At 45.3% G+C, this 16,541-nt stretch overlaps 1 protein-coding gene across 1 annotated transcript; it reads left to right on the top strand.

Annotated features, from left to right (window-relative positions):
- The first annotated feature begins 957 nt into the window (after positions 1–957).
- On the top strand, positions 958–5,130 carry LOC128708133 (uncharacterized). The gene is made up of 3 exons (XM_053803092.1): positions 958–3,465; positions 3,730–3,740; positions 4,689–5,130. Exons 1-3 carry the CDS (start codon positions 958–960, stop codon positions 5,128–5,130), a joined length of 2,961 nt encoding a protein of 986 aa, XP_053659067.1.
- The last annotated feature ends 11,411 nt before the right edge of the window (positions 5,131–16,541 follow it).

Genomic DNA, 16,541 nt, shown 5'->3' with positions numbered 1-16,541 from the left:
GGTGTGTCGATGGAGAAGAAGAAGGTGTTTTAATCATGGTATGATTATCAGGTAAAAATGCAATGTGAATTTCATATCTTCAAACTCATTCCATCTTTAATTTTTTCCCAAATAATCAACCAATTCTTCTAGAAAAAAAAGCAAAGTCACTCTTATGGTCATAGGCGTGCCCGATAAAGACTCGTTCTGAATTTATTTTCGACCGTCATACAGCTCACAATCAAGGTGCTTTAAGAGTGATCATCGAGAGGTAGATAAAAAGGAGTGTAGAAGTTATTTTTAAACCATCATAAAACTTAAAAGGGATAGCCATTAAAGACTGATTCAGAATCTCATTCACCGAGCTACCTATCTGTCATTTCGTTGTTATGTTCATGTCTGTTTGAGAAAAACATTGTGCCATCCAACATGTAATTCACGGAAACATACCATTTCGAACAGTCATTTCCTCAATCTACGCTTATCGTCAATTTGGCTACTGAGACACTTGAATGAATGTGTTATTGGTCGAGTAATGCTGCTAAAATTAGCTTCTACGTAACCTTCACTGGCATGAAACAGCTTACTTCTAATAACACCGCCACAATTCAATCGTACCTATTTATGATTCTTCCCCGGATCTACTTCTGCACATAAGCTACTACTCGTCCATTTTGCTACCCGTCTTCATTTATGGGACCTCCAATTCATATGGACAATTGACATAAAATGACTGCGTGTTATATGTCGCCACCGTGTAAAGCGCAAGCGTTTATGTGACCGCCACTGACCAAGTGAAAAAATAAGACCATTTGAATGATAACGTCCCTGTTTCATCGTAGTCATGATCAGCTGCATCGCTAAGTGGTCAATCGCAGAGACCCATAAACTACATACTGTTTGATAAGGATGTAGGTAGGTCTGGTATAAAAGCGATTGGTCTTACAATCAAACGACAGTACAAGACAAACGAACAAGATGAGACTTGTTGTAACATTAGGAGTGGCATTGTTAGCAATCATCGGTGGAGCGACTGCGAAACCATCAAATGCAGGAAGCTGTTCCAAAAATGATGAAGGAATAACCTTCGGCATTGCGACTGATTGTCACAAGTATTTGGTGTGCAAGAAAGGTTTGTTGGAGGTTAAAGAATGCAACAACAAGAAGTACTACGACACCGTCACCGGCAAGTGTTTGAAAGCAGCACAAGCTACATGTGCTGTTGAATCGAACCCAGAACCGGAACCACAACCTGAACCAGTACCCGAACCTGAGCCACAAGAAAACGATGACCAGTATGACTACCTGTGCCAGAAGGTATTGTATGGTGTGCGCATACATCCGAATGCATGCGACCGTTATCTTGTTTGTAATAAGGAGAAGGCAACTGTTGAACAATGTGCAGATGGATTCATTTTCGTGGCTGATGTTATAACTTGTGTTCCTGGAAATAAGGTAACTTGTACCATTCAGCCTGATGTACCATCAACAACCGAAAGCCTACCAAGCACTTCACCACAGTCAAATGAAAGTGGAAGTGAAGAATCAGGATCAAGTGAAGCATCTGGATCAAGTGACGAATCTGCAGAGAACTTCGGCCAGTACGACTATCTGTGTGCGAAGACGCTGCTCGGAAGTGTGGCTCATCCCGAGTCTTGTACGAAATACATCTCGTGCTACAAGAGCAAAGCCAAGGAGACAAACTGCAAGAAGGGTTACGCCTACTCGTCTACGCTGCATCTGTGTGTCAAGCAGAAGAATGGAGGATGTGCTGATGCTCCGGAAGAGCAGCCACCTACCGAGGCCACTCCCGTAGAGCCGGAGCCCACTCGACCAGGAAGCGAGGAGACCGGATCTGGAGAAGAATCCTCGGAGTCCGCCAACCAGTACGACTATCTGTGTGCGAAGACGCTGCTCGGAAGTGTGGCTCATCCCGAGTCCTGTACGAAATACATCTCGTGCTACAAGAGCAAGGCCAAGGAGGAGAACTGCAAGAAGGGTTACGCCTACTCGTCTACGCTGCATCTGTGTGTCAAGCAGAAGAATGGAGGATGTGCTGATGCTCCGGAAGAGCAACCACCTACCGAGGCCTCTCCCGTAGAGCCGGAGCCCACTCGTCCAGGAAGCGAGGAGACCGGAACTGGAGAAGAATCCTCGGAGTCCGCCAACCAGTACGACTATCTGTGTGTGAAGACGCTGCTCGGAAGTGTGGCACATCCCGAGTCCTGTACGAAATACATCTCGTGCTACAAGAACAAGGCCAAGGAGGAGAACTGCAAGAAGGGTTACGCCTACTCGTCTACGCTGCATCTGTGTGTCAAGCAGAAGAATGGAGGATGTGCTGATGCTCCGGAAGAGCAGCCACCTACCGAGGCCACTCCCGTAGAGCCGGAGCCCACTCGTCCAGGAAGCGAGGAGACCGGATCTGGAGACGAATCCTCGGAGTCCTCCAACCAGTACGACTATCTGTGTGCGAAGACGCTGCTCGGAAGTGTGGCTCATCCCGAGTCTTGTACGAAATACATCTCGTGCTACAAGAGCAAGGCCAAGGAGGAGAACTGCAAGAAGGGTTACGCCTACTCGTCTACGCTGCATCTGTGTGTCAAGCAGAAGAATGGAGGATGTGCTGATGCTCCGGAAGAGCAGCCACCTACCGAGGCCACTCCCGTAGAGCCGGAGCCCACTCGTCCAGGAAGCGAGGAGACCGGATCTGGAGACGAATCCTCGGAGTCCTCCAACCAGTACGACTATCTGTGTGCGAAGACGCTGCTCGGAAGTGTGGCTCATCCCGAGTCTTGTACGAAATACATCTCGTGCTACAAGAGCAAAGCCAAGGAGGCAAACTGCAAGAAGGGTTACGCCTACTCGTCTACGCTGCATCTGTGTGTCAAGCAGAAGAATGGAGGATGTGCTGATGCTCCGGAAGAGCAACCACCTACCGAGGCCTCTCCCGTAGAGCCGGAGCCCACTCGTCCAGGAAGCGAGGAGACCGGATCTGGAGAAGAATCCTCGGAGTCCGCCAACCAGTACGACTATCTGTGTGCGAAGACGCTGCTCGGAAGTGTGGCACATCCCGAGTCCTGTACGAAATACATCTCGTGCTACAAGAGCAAGGCCAAGGAGGAGAACTGCAAGAAGGGTTACGCCTACTCGTCTACGCTGCATCTGTGTGTCAAGCAGAAGAATGGAGGATGTGCTGATGCTCCGGAAGAGCAGCCACCTACCGAGGCCTCTCCCGTAGAGCCGGAGCCTACTCGTCCAGGAAGCGAGGAGACCGGATCTGGAGACGAATCCTCGGAGTCCGCCAACCAGTACGACTATCTGTGTGCGAAGACGCTGCTCGGAAGTGTGGCTCATCCCGAGTCCTGTACGAAATACATCTCGTGCTACAAGAGCAAGGCCAAGGAGGAGAACTGCAAGAAGGGTTACGCCTACTCGTCTACGCTGCATCTGTGTGTCAAGCAGAAGAATGGAGGATGTGCTGATGCTCCGGAAGAGCAGCCACCTACCGAGGCCACTCCCGTAGAGCCGGAGCCCACTCGTCCAGGAAGCGAGGAGACCGGATCTGGAGACGAATCCTCGGAGTCCTCCAACCAGTACGACTATCTGTGTGCGAAGACGCTGCTCGGAAGTGTGGCTCATCCCGAGTCCTGTACGAAATACATCTCGTGCTACAAGAGCAAGGCCAAGGAGGAGAACTGCAAGAAGGGTTACGCCTACTCGTCTACGCTGCATCTGTGTGTCAAGCAGAAGAATGGAGGATGTGCTGATGCTCCGGAAGAGCAGCCACCTACCGAGGCCACTCCCGTAGAGCCGGAGCCCACTCGTCCAGGAAGCGAGGAGACCGGATCTGGAGACGAATCCTCGGAGTCCTCCAACCAGTACGACTATCTGTGTGCGAAGACGCTGCTCGGAAGTGTGGCTCATCCCGAGTCCTGTACGAAATACATCTCGTGCTACAAGAGCAAGGCCAAGGAGGAGAACTGCAAGAAGGGTTACGCCTACTCGTCTAAGCTGCATCTGTGTGTCAAGCAGAAGAATGGAGGATGTGCTGATGCTCCGGAAGAGCAGCCACCTACCGAGGCCACTCCCGTAGAGCCGGAGCCCACTCGACCAGGAAGCGAGGAGACCGGATCTGGAGACGAATCCTCGGAGTCCTCCAACCAGTACGACTATCTGTGTGCGAAGACGCTGCTCAGAAGTGTGGCTCATCCCGAGTCCTGTACGAAATACATCTCGTGCTACAAGAGCAAGGCCAAGGAGGAGAACTGCAAGAAGGGTTACGCCTACTCGTCTACGCTGCATCTGTGTGTCAAGCAGAAGAATGGAGGATGTGCTGATGCTCCGGAAGAGCAGCCACCTACCGAGGCCACTCCCGTAGAGCCGGAGCCCACTCGTCCAGGAAGCGAGGAGACCGGATCTGGAGAAGAATCCTCGGAGTCCTCCAACCAGTACGACTATCTGTGTGCGAAGACGCTGCTCGGAAGTGTGGCTCATCCCGAGTCCTGTACGAAATACATCTCGTGCTTCAAGAGCAAGGCCAAGGAGGAGAACTGCAAGAAGGGTTATGCCTACTCGTCTACGCTGCATCTGTGTGTCAAGCAGAAGAATGGAGGATGTGCTGATGCTCCGGAAGACCAGCCTACAACCACCCAACCTCCTCAAACTACGGAAGCGCCAACAACAACTTCCAAGCCTCCTCCGCCTACGTATGAGACAACTACAACCACCCAACTTCCCCAGACAACGGAAGCGGCAACAACAACTTCCAAGCCTCCTCAGCCTACGTATGAGACAACTACAACCACCCAACTTCCCCAGACTACGGAAGCGCCAACAACAACTTCCAAGCCTCCTCAGCCTACGTATGAGACAACTACAACCACCCAACTTCCCCAGACAACGGAAGCGGCAACAACGTCAATCGAGTTGACTCCTCCCGCAACCGGTGGAGATCCAGGAGAATTCAACCATGGTTGCGTTGAGGGTTTCACCGGATACTTACCGATAGAGAATGACTGTACGAGCTATGTATACTGCTTCCAGGGAGAACCCGGAGTGAGAACTTGCCTGGAGGAATACATTTACTACGACCCGTTAAAGGCTTGCCTTCCAGGTGATCCAGTTCTGTGCCAACTGTACTCGGTATAGACTGCCCTAGCAAACGTGTTTTGAAACATTCTGCCGTAAAATAATAGTACAAATAATAGTTTGCATATGTTCTTTTTTATCACTTATTGAAATTATTGGAACAGTAACAGAATGCAGAATCAGGGTCTGCATTAGAACGATTGAAGGAATAAAGCAAAATAAATCACGATTCCAAACTACCGTGCAATTGACAACCAGAAGTTCAGTACATTTTCGATACCACCGATCGTAGAGTTGTTCAAACCGATAATCGAAACCTTATTGAATGCCAATGAAGCCAAACCGCACAAGCTATCTCATCCAAACAAAACACAGATAAAATTCAGTTGGTACATTCGAACAAAATACGCACGCGGACAACCATTACACGCTCTGTGTGCGAATGTTTCTAGCATGTGAGTTTAATTGCTTGTCCTTTTGTGTACTGCGTAGGGTACGGTTGAATGAGGCAGTTACTTCGCAATTCGAAGTCAGACATCCGTTGCAACTAGCGGTTCTATCATCTCTAAACGCATACACACATTTACTCACCCCGGTTTGTTGCGATTAGCTGGAAGATTAAAAAGGAGTACAGCGGAACTGGCAACGTTCGCTTCACTAGCAGCTTGCTTAACGACGTTTCAGTACCTGAAGTACTACATCCAACGGAAGAGCTGATTTTTCGGCAAGTAGTTATCGATTTTCCTTCCTCACCGCCTAAAAACACCACAAAGCCTTTCATTCACTTTCCAACTGACAGACGGTAAAAACCTCAGTCTACTGCAGTTTTCTTTTCAGCGCGGTTCTGTTCATCCAATGGCTGCTTTGTTGATGGGTGGTATGCGTGCGGTTTTGATTCCAGGTTTCCGGACTATGCTTTTCAATTATGGCCCGATTGCTGTTCGTGTAGTTCATCAAAACCGTACAGAATCGTATGGGTCGGAGGGATGAGTGGGACCGTTTAGCACAATTCTGTAAATCTTTACGCGAGCATTCGGAAGAAACTGTCTGCCATCAGTCTATGCAGGATCGCATGGAGGGAGTTGAATTTTTTTCTACTTGCTGAAGTGCAAACTTGATGTGATCTGAACAGTGGCGCTAGTTGCTGGCGATTCGTCATGGATAGGGAGGAAAGGGCCAGTCATCAGTAGATGTTAAAGATCCTTGATGTTGCGCGCTCTAGAGTAAAACAGGGCAGTTTGCGGGTTGCATTCGACAAGTAAATAGCAAAATCCCTTACATATACACAAGGATGAGAAAAAAAAATCAAATCGATGGCTCGCAATTACCAAAGTCTCGTTGCGCATTGTGAGCAGTTGAAAGAGACAGCCAAGCACTCAACAAAAAAGGCAAACCAACCCAAATGCTGTATGTTTTGTAATTGCAATCAGTGGCGTTTAGTGCCGCTAGAGTGAAATTCTTCTCGGCACATGAACTCCACCAACATTTACATCCCCAAATAGCTTTGATGCAATTGTACTTTACGAGCGCTCATGCTTGTCCAACGAGCCGCTCACTTTTCTTTGATCAAATTTGAAATATTTCAAGCGACTTTAACGTGGAAAATGGATTAATAAACAAATTTACATTACAAACCTATTTTACGATGTTTTATATTGTTATCATACCATATGTTTTGCTACTCTGAAAGTCATGCTGTTCAAGTCATGCTTTATGAATATAAAGAACTTAAAATTATTATAAACATTTCTATATTTACTAATAGATAGATTAACATATCGAGTCCGATTACAAATTATTATAAACAGTTACAAACGCCTATGACGCGAAACAATTGCATACATTCAGGAAAACATTCACCCCACGGTTAGCAATGTTGCCTTAATGTATGCAATGCACCATACTAACAAATACTGATTCCGTACAATTGACAAAAAAGGCTTACTGGTAGCTTGTTTTAAGAACACTATGCCTGTTTTTGTTCATATTTCACATAGCATAAAGTCTAAGCACATGATTTTCATTGCAATAAACTGCTTTTGAAGAACAATCTACTGCATCAGCCACGCTTTTTGATGACAAACGGTGCACTTAAAAATATCCTCGCGTTCGTTTTATTTTCTAAGACCATTTCTTCTCCAGAAGGACAGGCGGGAAAAGGCAAAAGTTTGCAAACGCCTGCAAAAAGGACGTAGGGCAACATTATCATATTTAATTACTAACCCGCAAGGGTCCGGAATCAACTAGAAAGTTTTCCCGCAGACGACAACAGATCATTAGCTGGCCGCTGCTGGACCGGAGCAATGAGCAAACTTTTTCGCCAGCGGCGACTATTTGTGATAAGAATACGACCTTCCGCTACCGAAAATGAGTAGTCACCGGGTGGTGGAAAATGCTGAACGATGGGCGCCAACTTCGAACCCCTGCTCCTACCCCATGGTAGCCCGCGGATAATTTCGGGAGGATCATTAATTTTCCTCAGGCGTAGGCGGCGTTCGCACTGTTCTCGCTGCGTCAAAAGAACGTGTTTCGTTTGGTTTCATCTCACCTGGTCTTGCGAGTGAGTTGGTTGGTACGACAACAACCCCTCGAAGGAAACCTTCGCTGTTTGGAGCTATTTTTCATCGCTGGAAGAAAATTCTGCAACAGAAGTAGCAATAGTACTACATTGTTTTTCTCCAGTGCTCGATCGGACCAGCAAAACCAATGAGTGTAACAACCGAGCGGGTTAAAAGGGTGTCTCAAAAGAAGTTGTTCCACTGGGCGCTCTCAAGACATCACCAGCAGTTCTGCTTGCTGTCCCGCGCTTCGTGTGAAAGTGCAGTTGTATTGTAGTTTAATCATTTCCTTTGCACCGTACGATTTTTCCGAGGGCTTCCGGGTGTGTTGAAAGTGCGGTAAAAACCCTCTCGAAATGACGATGTACTTCGCTGCGGATGTAAGTGGCCACTGCCCAGAACAAATGAACAAAAAACCAAAACCTTGTACGAAACGAAACTACATTAAGTTTGTAATTGATGATGTGAGCATATGTTTGCTTCTCACCAAAGTTGGACATTCGCTTAGTCTGGACATGAGAAGAGGGTTTTGTAACATTTTTACGTACTCAAACGGTATCATTGCAACTGTTCCTGTAATTTGTTTCATATTACATTTACAAATCTGTCATACACATTCTAGTACTAGTAACGTTGGTATGGAAATGTTCGATTTAATTAATCTAAAAGTGTTCTTTTCATGTCCTCTTCATGTACAACCTTTCAGTATAGACTTGACCGAAACCACACCTTCCTGTCAGCATAAGCACCTTTCAAGAATGCAATCTTACGCGACTCATATTTCTAGCACGGTATGAATTCCAGCAGAAATGCAACACCATCAGCCAACGAGCCAATGAGTTAAATGAAATGGAAAACCTTCAAGAAAAGTCTACCGATACTCATAAAAGCCGCACGAAACCGGGCGAGAGTTTAAATAAAATACCAATTTGAAATGGAAAACCGTGCCAAACGATCCTCTTGCCCGGGTTTTGCGGTTTGCCGAGGTCGAAGCCATACAAAGGTGTCGGAAATTGGTTCTTAAATGAGTCCGGGGTGTGTGGCTTACGTAAAAAAGGGAAACCCAGCAGTAAAAATCCCCTCCGTCGTGCTATTCGACCGTGGTCACGTTGACTGGTTGAACGGTTCCCAGGTTCTATCGGGTCTTACAACCGGCCTGTGACAATTTTCTCGCACGTTACGAAACAATTCCGCCGAGCAACGCTTAGAGCGAAGAAAAACTGTGTTTGCCTGTGACTTATGCACTTTTGAACTGAAGGGGCCAAACTAAACATCGAAGTCTTTTGGCCCGATTGTGTCCCGGTGGCGATTGTCAATCCAATTGCGGACATTCCTTTTTTCTGTAAATATTGGCACACGTTTAGTCTGCGGCGTCATCTAATCCCGGCGGTGCTGCTGTAGCTATCTGTTTGGCGCTGGTAGAGGATGTGATTAGATTGTTTTGTGAGATTAATGGAAGTATGACTTTAAGACGCGTCATTTATCATGCTCCGGACATAGTTCCTGTTCAAACGTAATAAGCACCGTGAGACGGCATATGACATGGGTGATTGGGTATTACTAACGAAACTTAGAGCAACCTCTTTCATTTAATAAATGTTACACAACTTGTAAATGGAATCAACCACATACTTGGGAATTTTATGACAAACTCGACAAACGTTCCTAGCAGTCTTGATTATACTCACAGAAAACTTGAAGAGGACGTGGAAGTCATAAGAAATCGTTGTCACATTTGTTGACCTAAGCACCAAACCCCTAACCCGTCAACGCTGCAGAATGTTAACTGGAGATATTCAAGGGAAATCACATAAACTAGTCCTTAACATGACTTAAACTGAATGACTTAAACTAAAACAGTTCTGCATCAAACATTTCAGTACTGTAGACCAAACATGTCGCAAGCTGCATTAATCAGCCGCTTTAAATAGCATTCCAGTTTGGGTGGCGTACGCTGCTGAACGAAAACACCTATCTTGTCATACCCAATTGCCGGTATCGAGCCGTGGCCAAACGATTTTTATTTCACTGCTAGTCGTCAATCCCTACTATCGCCCAACAAATCACTCGTGCCATAAATTCATAATCAATTACGCAGGACGTGCGCTACGGGAAATGGGTGATTCGTTCCACAACAATGACATTCCATATTGGTCGCCGATGATTGCTTATCCCCGGGTGCGTTGCACAAAAAGGAAATGGGAGCAACAACAACAACAAAAAAAGTATTCCTAAAACGAAACGAACTTTTACTGGCTTAACGGGCGCCGATACCGTGTGAGATGGTCGGGTGATTTTGGGACCCCTTACGGTCGGGTATTGAATTATGGGTTCACGTGCGTATCGGATTTATGCCCAGGATCCCTTCCCTGCTGGGCGGATGATCAGTGTCCTCTTCACCTCAGTCAGTTCCTTCTCGGCCGCACCGTACTTGGTATGCAGACCAGCAATTATGATCCCTCTTTTTATACCCAACCAGTCATCGCTAACTGATGAGCTGCAGTGAGCGCAGTTAGAATACGTTGAGCACGGCGACAAACGGTTGCAGGATGAACAACCGTAAACTATTGGAAAATATGTTATGCAATGGGATTATGACGCATCGGTCCTTTTGCCAGGTTGCGGTAGGGTAGTAAGCTGACTCATCCCGGCAATTGAATCGTCATTATAGAGGAGGATTTTTTCGTTCTGGTCACGCATACATTATGCTCACTCCTGCTTAGGTCAAAATATTTATCAGAGATATGCTAGCTTTACAAGTAATTGCATTTTTAGAGGGATTTATGTTTTCATGTTTGATCTATTTCGATACAATGATCATGGACACCTTGGTTGTATATGAGATAGAATTTTTTCTAAAAAATTGATACAACTGAACAGCTCATATGGTAAAAAGGATTGGCAAATTGGAATAAGAGATGCCTAAATTTATGCTATTTTGACCACAAAATGGTCAACTGAAACAGCAGTAATCTTCATTGAGTATTATGTGTATTCCATTAATTTATTGTTGATCTGCTCCTCGTTGAGTCTCTCTTCTTTCCTTTTTAACGGTTATGTTAATATGTGTATATTAATATCGCAAATAATTTTGCACTATATAATAATCTACATTTCCTAACAATTTTACAATACCATCCATTTTAAATCCATCCATTTAACGCCATCATTAGCAATATAAATGTCAGACAACGTACATCGATGGGTGTGATTTTTTATGCCAGAAAATATTGAACCCATCCCAGCATAGCGAATCGTTGCCTCTGTCAAACGCCATAGTCTCGTCCTGTCCTCGTCAAGCTGAGCACCTTGGAAACATATTGTTTCTAGGCTCAACCAGCCATCCATGGCACGCAGCATCATTGGCATCGTTTCGCGGAAATCGGTAACGATCGCACTCATTAAATTTAATAAATCAAACCCCCTCCGGTCGAATGAACGTTCGCAAAAGATACCAGCCCCCGTGTCCCTTCCAGTCCCTATCCCTTCCAGGATATTCACCGCTTCGCTGTGAGGATTTTTCTCCGGCTTATATGTGTGAGCAGGTTTTCCAAATGAGCAGAGATGAGACCCACTGGGACGCGTGAGATAATCTTACACGCGCGCATCGAGCCGCATTTGTCTGCATGCGAAACAAAACTCCGGCAGCTCTGGCGACGAGTGGGAATGTTGATCGAAGCACGGAAAGCGTCACAGCGGGCGACTCGTATCCTCAGCATGACTTCTCACGGCGTGCTGATTGGCCATCCACCATCCTGCCGGCCTGTTTGTTCACTCGGGTGGCTCTTTTTTTTTGTTTGAGCGCAACAGCGCACTGTTCAAATAGGAGCAAATTTTATTACAATTTTACCGAGGGGCGAATACCACCGCCGAGAAACTTCCTGCGACGTGCGGGTTCTAAAGGATCCGAAGGAGTGTAGGAGAGTGTTACCACTATTCTGGACTTACACTTAATCTTATTAGAGTATCATCCCAACCCTCGGAGAATTCAGTGAGATACCGATCGCCCTTCATAAAATGTCGATCTTAGGTGCACTATGAGCAAACTTGTGATAATCTGCGGACATACATCTGCGGAAGGAATATTGTTTTGATTTGAAATTTTGCAAACTCCACGATCTAACTCCATCTCGTTAGGTCTAACAGTTTGCTGAAGGTGGCAGTGGGATGATGCAGTCTTATTGGGATAGAAAATATTCAAAAATGATACTATTCCCGCTTTCTATTGCCTTGGTAATTTAAATTTTGTAAACATGTATTTAAGACTCTCAATAAAAATCATATACACTTATATACATGCTTCAATCTGCTAATGAGCTTCAATTCTTATGGAAAATTAATTAAAAATGTATTATCCTTTTGGAGTAATATAGAAAACCTCTCTATCTTATTGACGTTAAGTGATACGTTAGCAATGAGATAAGCTTTTCATTTTATTTTATCTTATTTACACCAATAATGACTTACTTTCGGGTTTCTCATGCTATAGTGTGGTCCTGTAAGCCCGAACTGCACTTCAATCGTAACGAAAACGAAGACAAGAAGAGTAATAAAAAAAACACGAAGTAATTCTGTCGAATCGAGACTCATGCAATCTAGAAAACTTTATTCGCTTTAGGATACCGTGCACGTGAGAAAAAAAAGCTATACACGAAAATCTCGCACTGTAAACCTGATTGAATCGTGAGCTCCACTCCTTCCGGGATTTCGGATTGCGAAAGGCTTTCCCCGGTAGAAAACGGCGAGGCAAGGGGACACTAACGGTGGATTTTCAACTCCAACTTCCGGGACCTGCAATGATTTAGCTCTCCCAGGTGTGAAGACGACGTGTAAAAAGCGAACTTTCCTTTCGTGGCGATGGTGTAACGAAGCAAACCACCGCCATCGGCACTCCGTGTGCATGTGTGTACAAGGTGCACAAAACTTTATGTGGCTTTGCGTGTATGTGTGTGTGTGTGTGTAAGGATATGGGATGGAAGCACCAATTGAAAGTGGCTCGGGAACGGGAGTCTCAGAAAACCACTTTCCCGTCAGTGCACCTGAGCAGTGCGGTGCAATGGGGGCTGTACAATGCGCCCACCAAATGAGGTTGTAGAAATTCGTTACTTCCGTCCAATGTGTGTGCTCGCAGCACACCAATTGTAGCCGGAGAGCAGTGCACACGCGACTCATGTGGCTATGTGCACCATGCGCTCAAGATAATTGAATCGCGGTATGTGTCTGGACGCGTCGGGATTGAAGTACAGCCGGTCGTTCGTCGTTCGAGGTAAGCCTCGAAGGTGAAATAAATTTGATGAAAATTGAACCTCCCCATCGCCCCGGTTCGGGGTGGGCAAACTTCGCCGGCGAACGACGAAACGCAACGGGAAGCGGAAGTATTAGTTTTGGGATGGAAGCTTTTAGGGTACAGCTTCCGCCGGGATGAGATGCTGCATTGTAAGGTGCGCTTTGACAGGAAGCAGTATAGGTAATTATTACAGAGCAGGGTTTCAATCGATCGGTTTCCATTCTGTTGGTTAAAAGGTAGCAGCGCTTTCATTGTACTGCGTTGAATAGGGTTAAAACGATCAATGAAAGCTTTTGGGGTTGTTTTATTGATTAGGGTCCCTTTGTTAAGTAACAATTCAAAACCCCTTTTTTCCACCAACGCATGTGGTGCGTTGATGCATATTGAGGAATCTTTTGACGTTTTGCTTAAAAATAAGGGTTTTTATTCGTTTAAATTTGGTATAAAAATAAGCTCGTCTAACCATAATACTTTTTGTCTAATCGAATATTTCATAACAAGTAGTATAGAAATTCTTTGGTGTTTATTCACTTTCGCAATTGCTCATAAGCCGTTCTTTCTTTTTATTCCGTCAACTCAAATCACTCAACAATGTTTTCCTGTCCTACACCTAGTCTACAGAAATCGCAACCCCGGCTTGATTTACGACATCTAGATGATAAGTGACATTCCAGCGATATCGGCCGGCCTGAAATCGGAACGATATCGACGTTTATAATTTATAGCACTATCTAATTCATCCGGTTTTGCACTCCCTAGCCCTGACTTTTACAGCTCGATAAGCGAGCGATAAGTTGGTTGGCAGGAGTAAAAATAAAATCGCACCGCACCTCCATTGTGGGTCCTTTGTACGTATGCGACCGATGCTTTTGGACAATTATTCGTTTTTTTTTTTTAAACACGCCCGTATCGAATGACAGCAATTGCGATGGCTTATCAGGTATTGGCAATGTTTACAGTATGGTCTCAACGGAAGTAACGTCTACACATGGTACAGGGCGCACTGTTTCACTTCACCCGGAAGACACATCGCGAACGGAATGTAGAACACGTATCCGCTGGGACAATCGAGGAGAACGGCTTCACCCCGCATGCACATAATGTACTTGGTGCAATCGGGTAGATAAGGCAACCTTCCGTTGATCAATGTGCCGCACGACACTGGTGGCAATTCCGTCGAGGGCTCATCGCCTGGATTCCTCCGAGGACACTCACTGCCGGTAAAGGCGACACACTGCTCGGTGCGGCTGTTGTACACGAACTCTGCTGGACATAGCACCATATCCCAGACACCACCGCCCAAACAGTTGTAAGCACCGTTGCAGCATGCGGGAAATGTATGCCACAGCCCGTCGAGATCCGTCTCACACTCGGAGTTGTCCGGGAAGTCGTCTGCGTAGAACAATTCACACCACAAAACGTCCGCTCGGGCGGTACGGTTCATTAGCGCCATCCGTGCACGCGAGTCCACTGTGATTTCTCCTAACGAACCACCAACCAACAGCAAACCAATGATCGCTAGGTATATCATTGTACCGATCGCTTATGCTAAGCTTAGCTCTTCTGGGGAGGTTTGCTTCCAAAATGACTTATCGAGACAGTTTTTGTGGCGCTTTTATAAACACACAACTACAGATACCGATCGCAGGTCATCTTATCATCAATAAACACCCGCAATACTACTAGATAGCTGATCTATGCAATAAAACCTAGACAGCCTTCACCGCAATTCGCATCGTCCTTTCCATCATCCAATACAAACAGAGTTTTGCCGCACTGATTCTTTTGACAAATAACTCCACTGTGTCTTATTTATTGCTTATTTTCTATCGTTTGAACAATACCTGATACAGCATGTCATCGTTGTCTCTGGTATGTGGTTCAGTTGTTGTTCGTCTTTGAACTCTGATTTTTTTTCTCTCTCCTCCAAATTATTATCTACGATGAAAGTTACACTAAAATAAATTATAACATTTCATACTCCGGTCCGTAATTACCCGAAGACACGGACGCTTTTTACCTTCTCTTGCCTTTCTTTTGATCACACCATTGATAAGACCGTAATGCTTTGCCAGCTGCAACAAACTTCACCCCAAATTTGTTCCATTCCATTACCGACGCAGTCTTGTCAGTAGTGCTCATTCTCGACATTCGATGACGTTCATCATCGTACTCCGGACAGATGATCTCATCACGTTGGTAATGCGATTTGCGTAAAGTGAATCTCTGTTCCTCCGCTTGGCGCGATGCTCCGATTTCGCTCGTAAATCAATTATCGAACCGTCAAAGAAAGCGCTTCTTGCTGCTAACACTTACTATCAATTAATCCCTGCAACGCTGGTAGCGATGAATGCATGCGGTTGAAGGAACACGACAATCGGTTAGATTGCTTGTGAATTGCATTTGTTGCAATAATGGAGCATAACTTACTTAGAGCAGCTTCACGTGCCTTTGTTTGATCTCGGTTCGGAACGTTGGCATGAAAGTACCTAAGGACCAGTATGATCCACAACGAAGTCAAATGCACTTAAGTTCTTTCAGAAAATTATGGAAAGAGGATTAGTAAGTTTATATAGTAATTTTCCTCCCTACTTTAGTGAAACACCACGACACAAGGGAATATTTCGAATGGCCCCATACCCTAGAAACCACAAGTTTGATACGACAAAATCATTGCCATTAGTATGGTTTAAGGACCTATCCGATGTTGCTACCGCTTCGTGGATGTGATCTGCTACCGGAGTATTATGTACTACTCACCATCGATCGTCGTCTTCAACCGACCTTTCTGGGGGTCTGTCATGCCAATGTCCTCTGTCAATGTCCAATGTCAGAGAATACTTTCCTGACATAGTCGTTCGGTGTTATTCTAATGCGCGCCGGAGCCTGACACGTTAAACTTATTGCTCATATAGTAGTGTCGTGTAGTTCTACTACCCTTTCACTCATCTGAGACCAAACATGATTCTTAGTTATTCTTACAGAGGATCTTCTCGAGCGTGGTTGAGCGAGAGAGTTTTTAGATTTGGACACAGTAACATCTCTGAATGATGAATTTGACTATTGGGACTATATAATCTTTGGACAAAACTGTAACTTCAACAAAAATCACTTTTTGATAAGTTTCTACAAAATAGGAGAAGAGAAATTTCTTGGTTGTCTCGATCGTCAGCACAAAAAATATAAATGACAGTAAATGTTTCAGGCAATTCTACGAATAAATTGCAAGTCTTGAGCAAAGTCAATCTCTACATCAGTTTAGAAGACAAAGATAAGACGTCACATGTATTAGACACTAAAACTCCAACCGAAGCATCTTTCCAACATTAGTAATTCGATACAATCTACCAGCAAACAAAGGCTGCCGTCTGGAGCGAGATGAATGATGCACCTGCATCTGCATGTCAACGTCTGTGACACGGTACCATTGGGCGAAATGCAGAAACTGATTTAGGCGCCATTTTCACGGCACAGTGTGCATATATGTATTTGCTGTAAAAGATGCTTTCCCATTGAGGAAAGCGGATGAATGTAGAACTTCAATCCGTCCACAACACATTTCGTTCAGCGTTCAGCGTCATGTTGGTGGTAATATTCTACCATTCGAAAAGCACCAGCAAAATGAT

This window comes from Anopheles marshallii, chromosome 2, assembly GCF_943734725.1.
Source record: "Anopheles marshallii chromosome 2, idAnoMarsDA_429_01, whole genome shotgun sequence".
Classification (NCBI taxonomy): domain Eukaryota; kingdom Metazoa; phylum Arthropoda; class Insecta; order Diptera; family Culicidae; genus Anopheles; species Anopheles marshallii.
Note: the sequence above shows the minus strand (reverse complement) of the source record. Positions and strands in the feature narration are given on the sequence as shown.

What these genes read in the sequence shown, in the direction of transcription:
- LOC128708133 (XM_053803092.1), top strand. Translation starts at nt 958, where the DNA reads ATGAGACTTGTTGTAACATTAGGAGTGGCATTGTTAGCAATCATCGGT.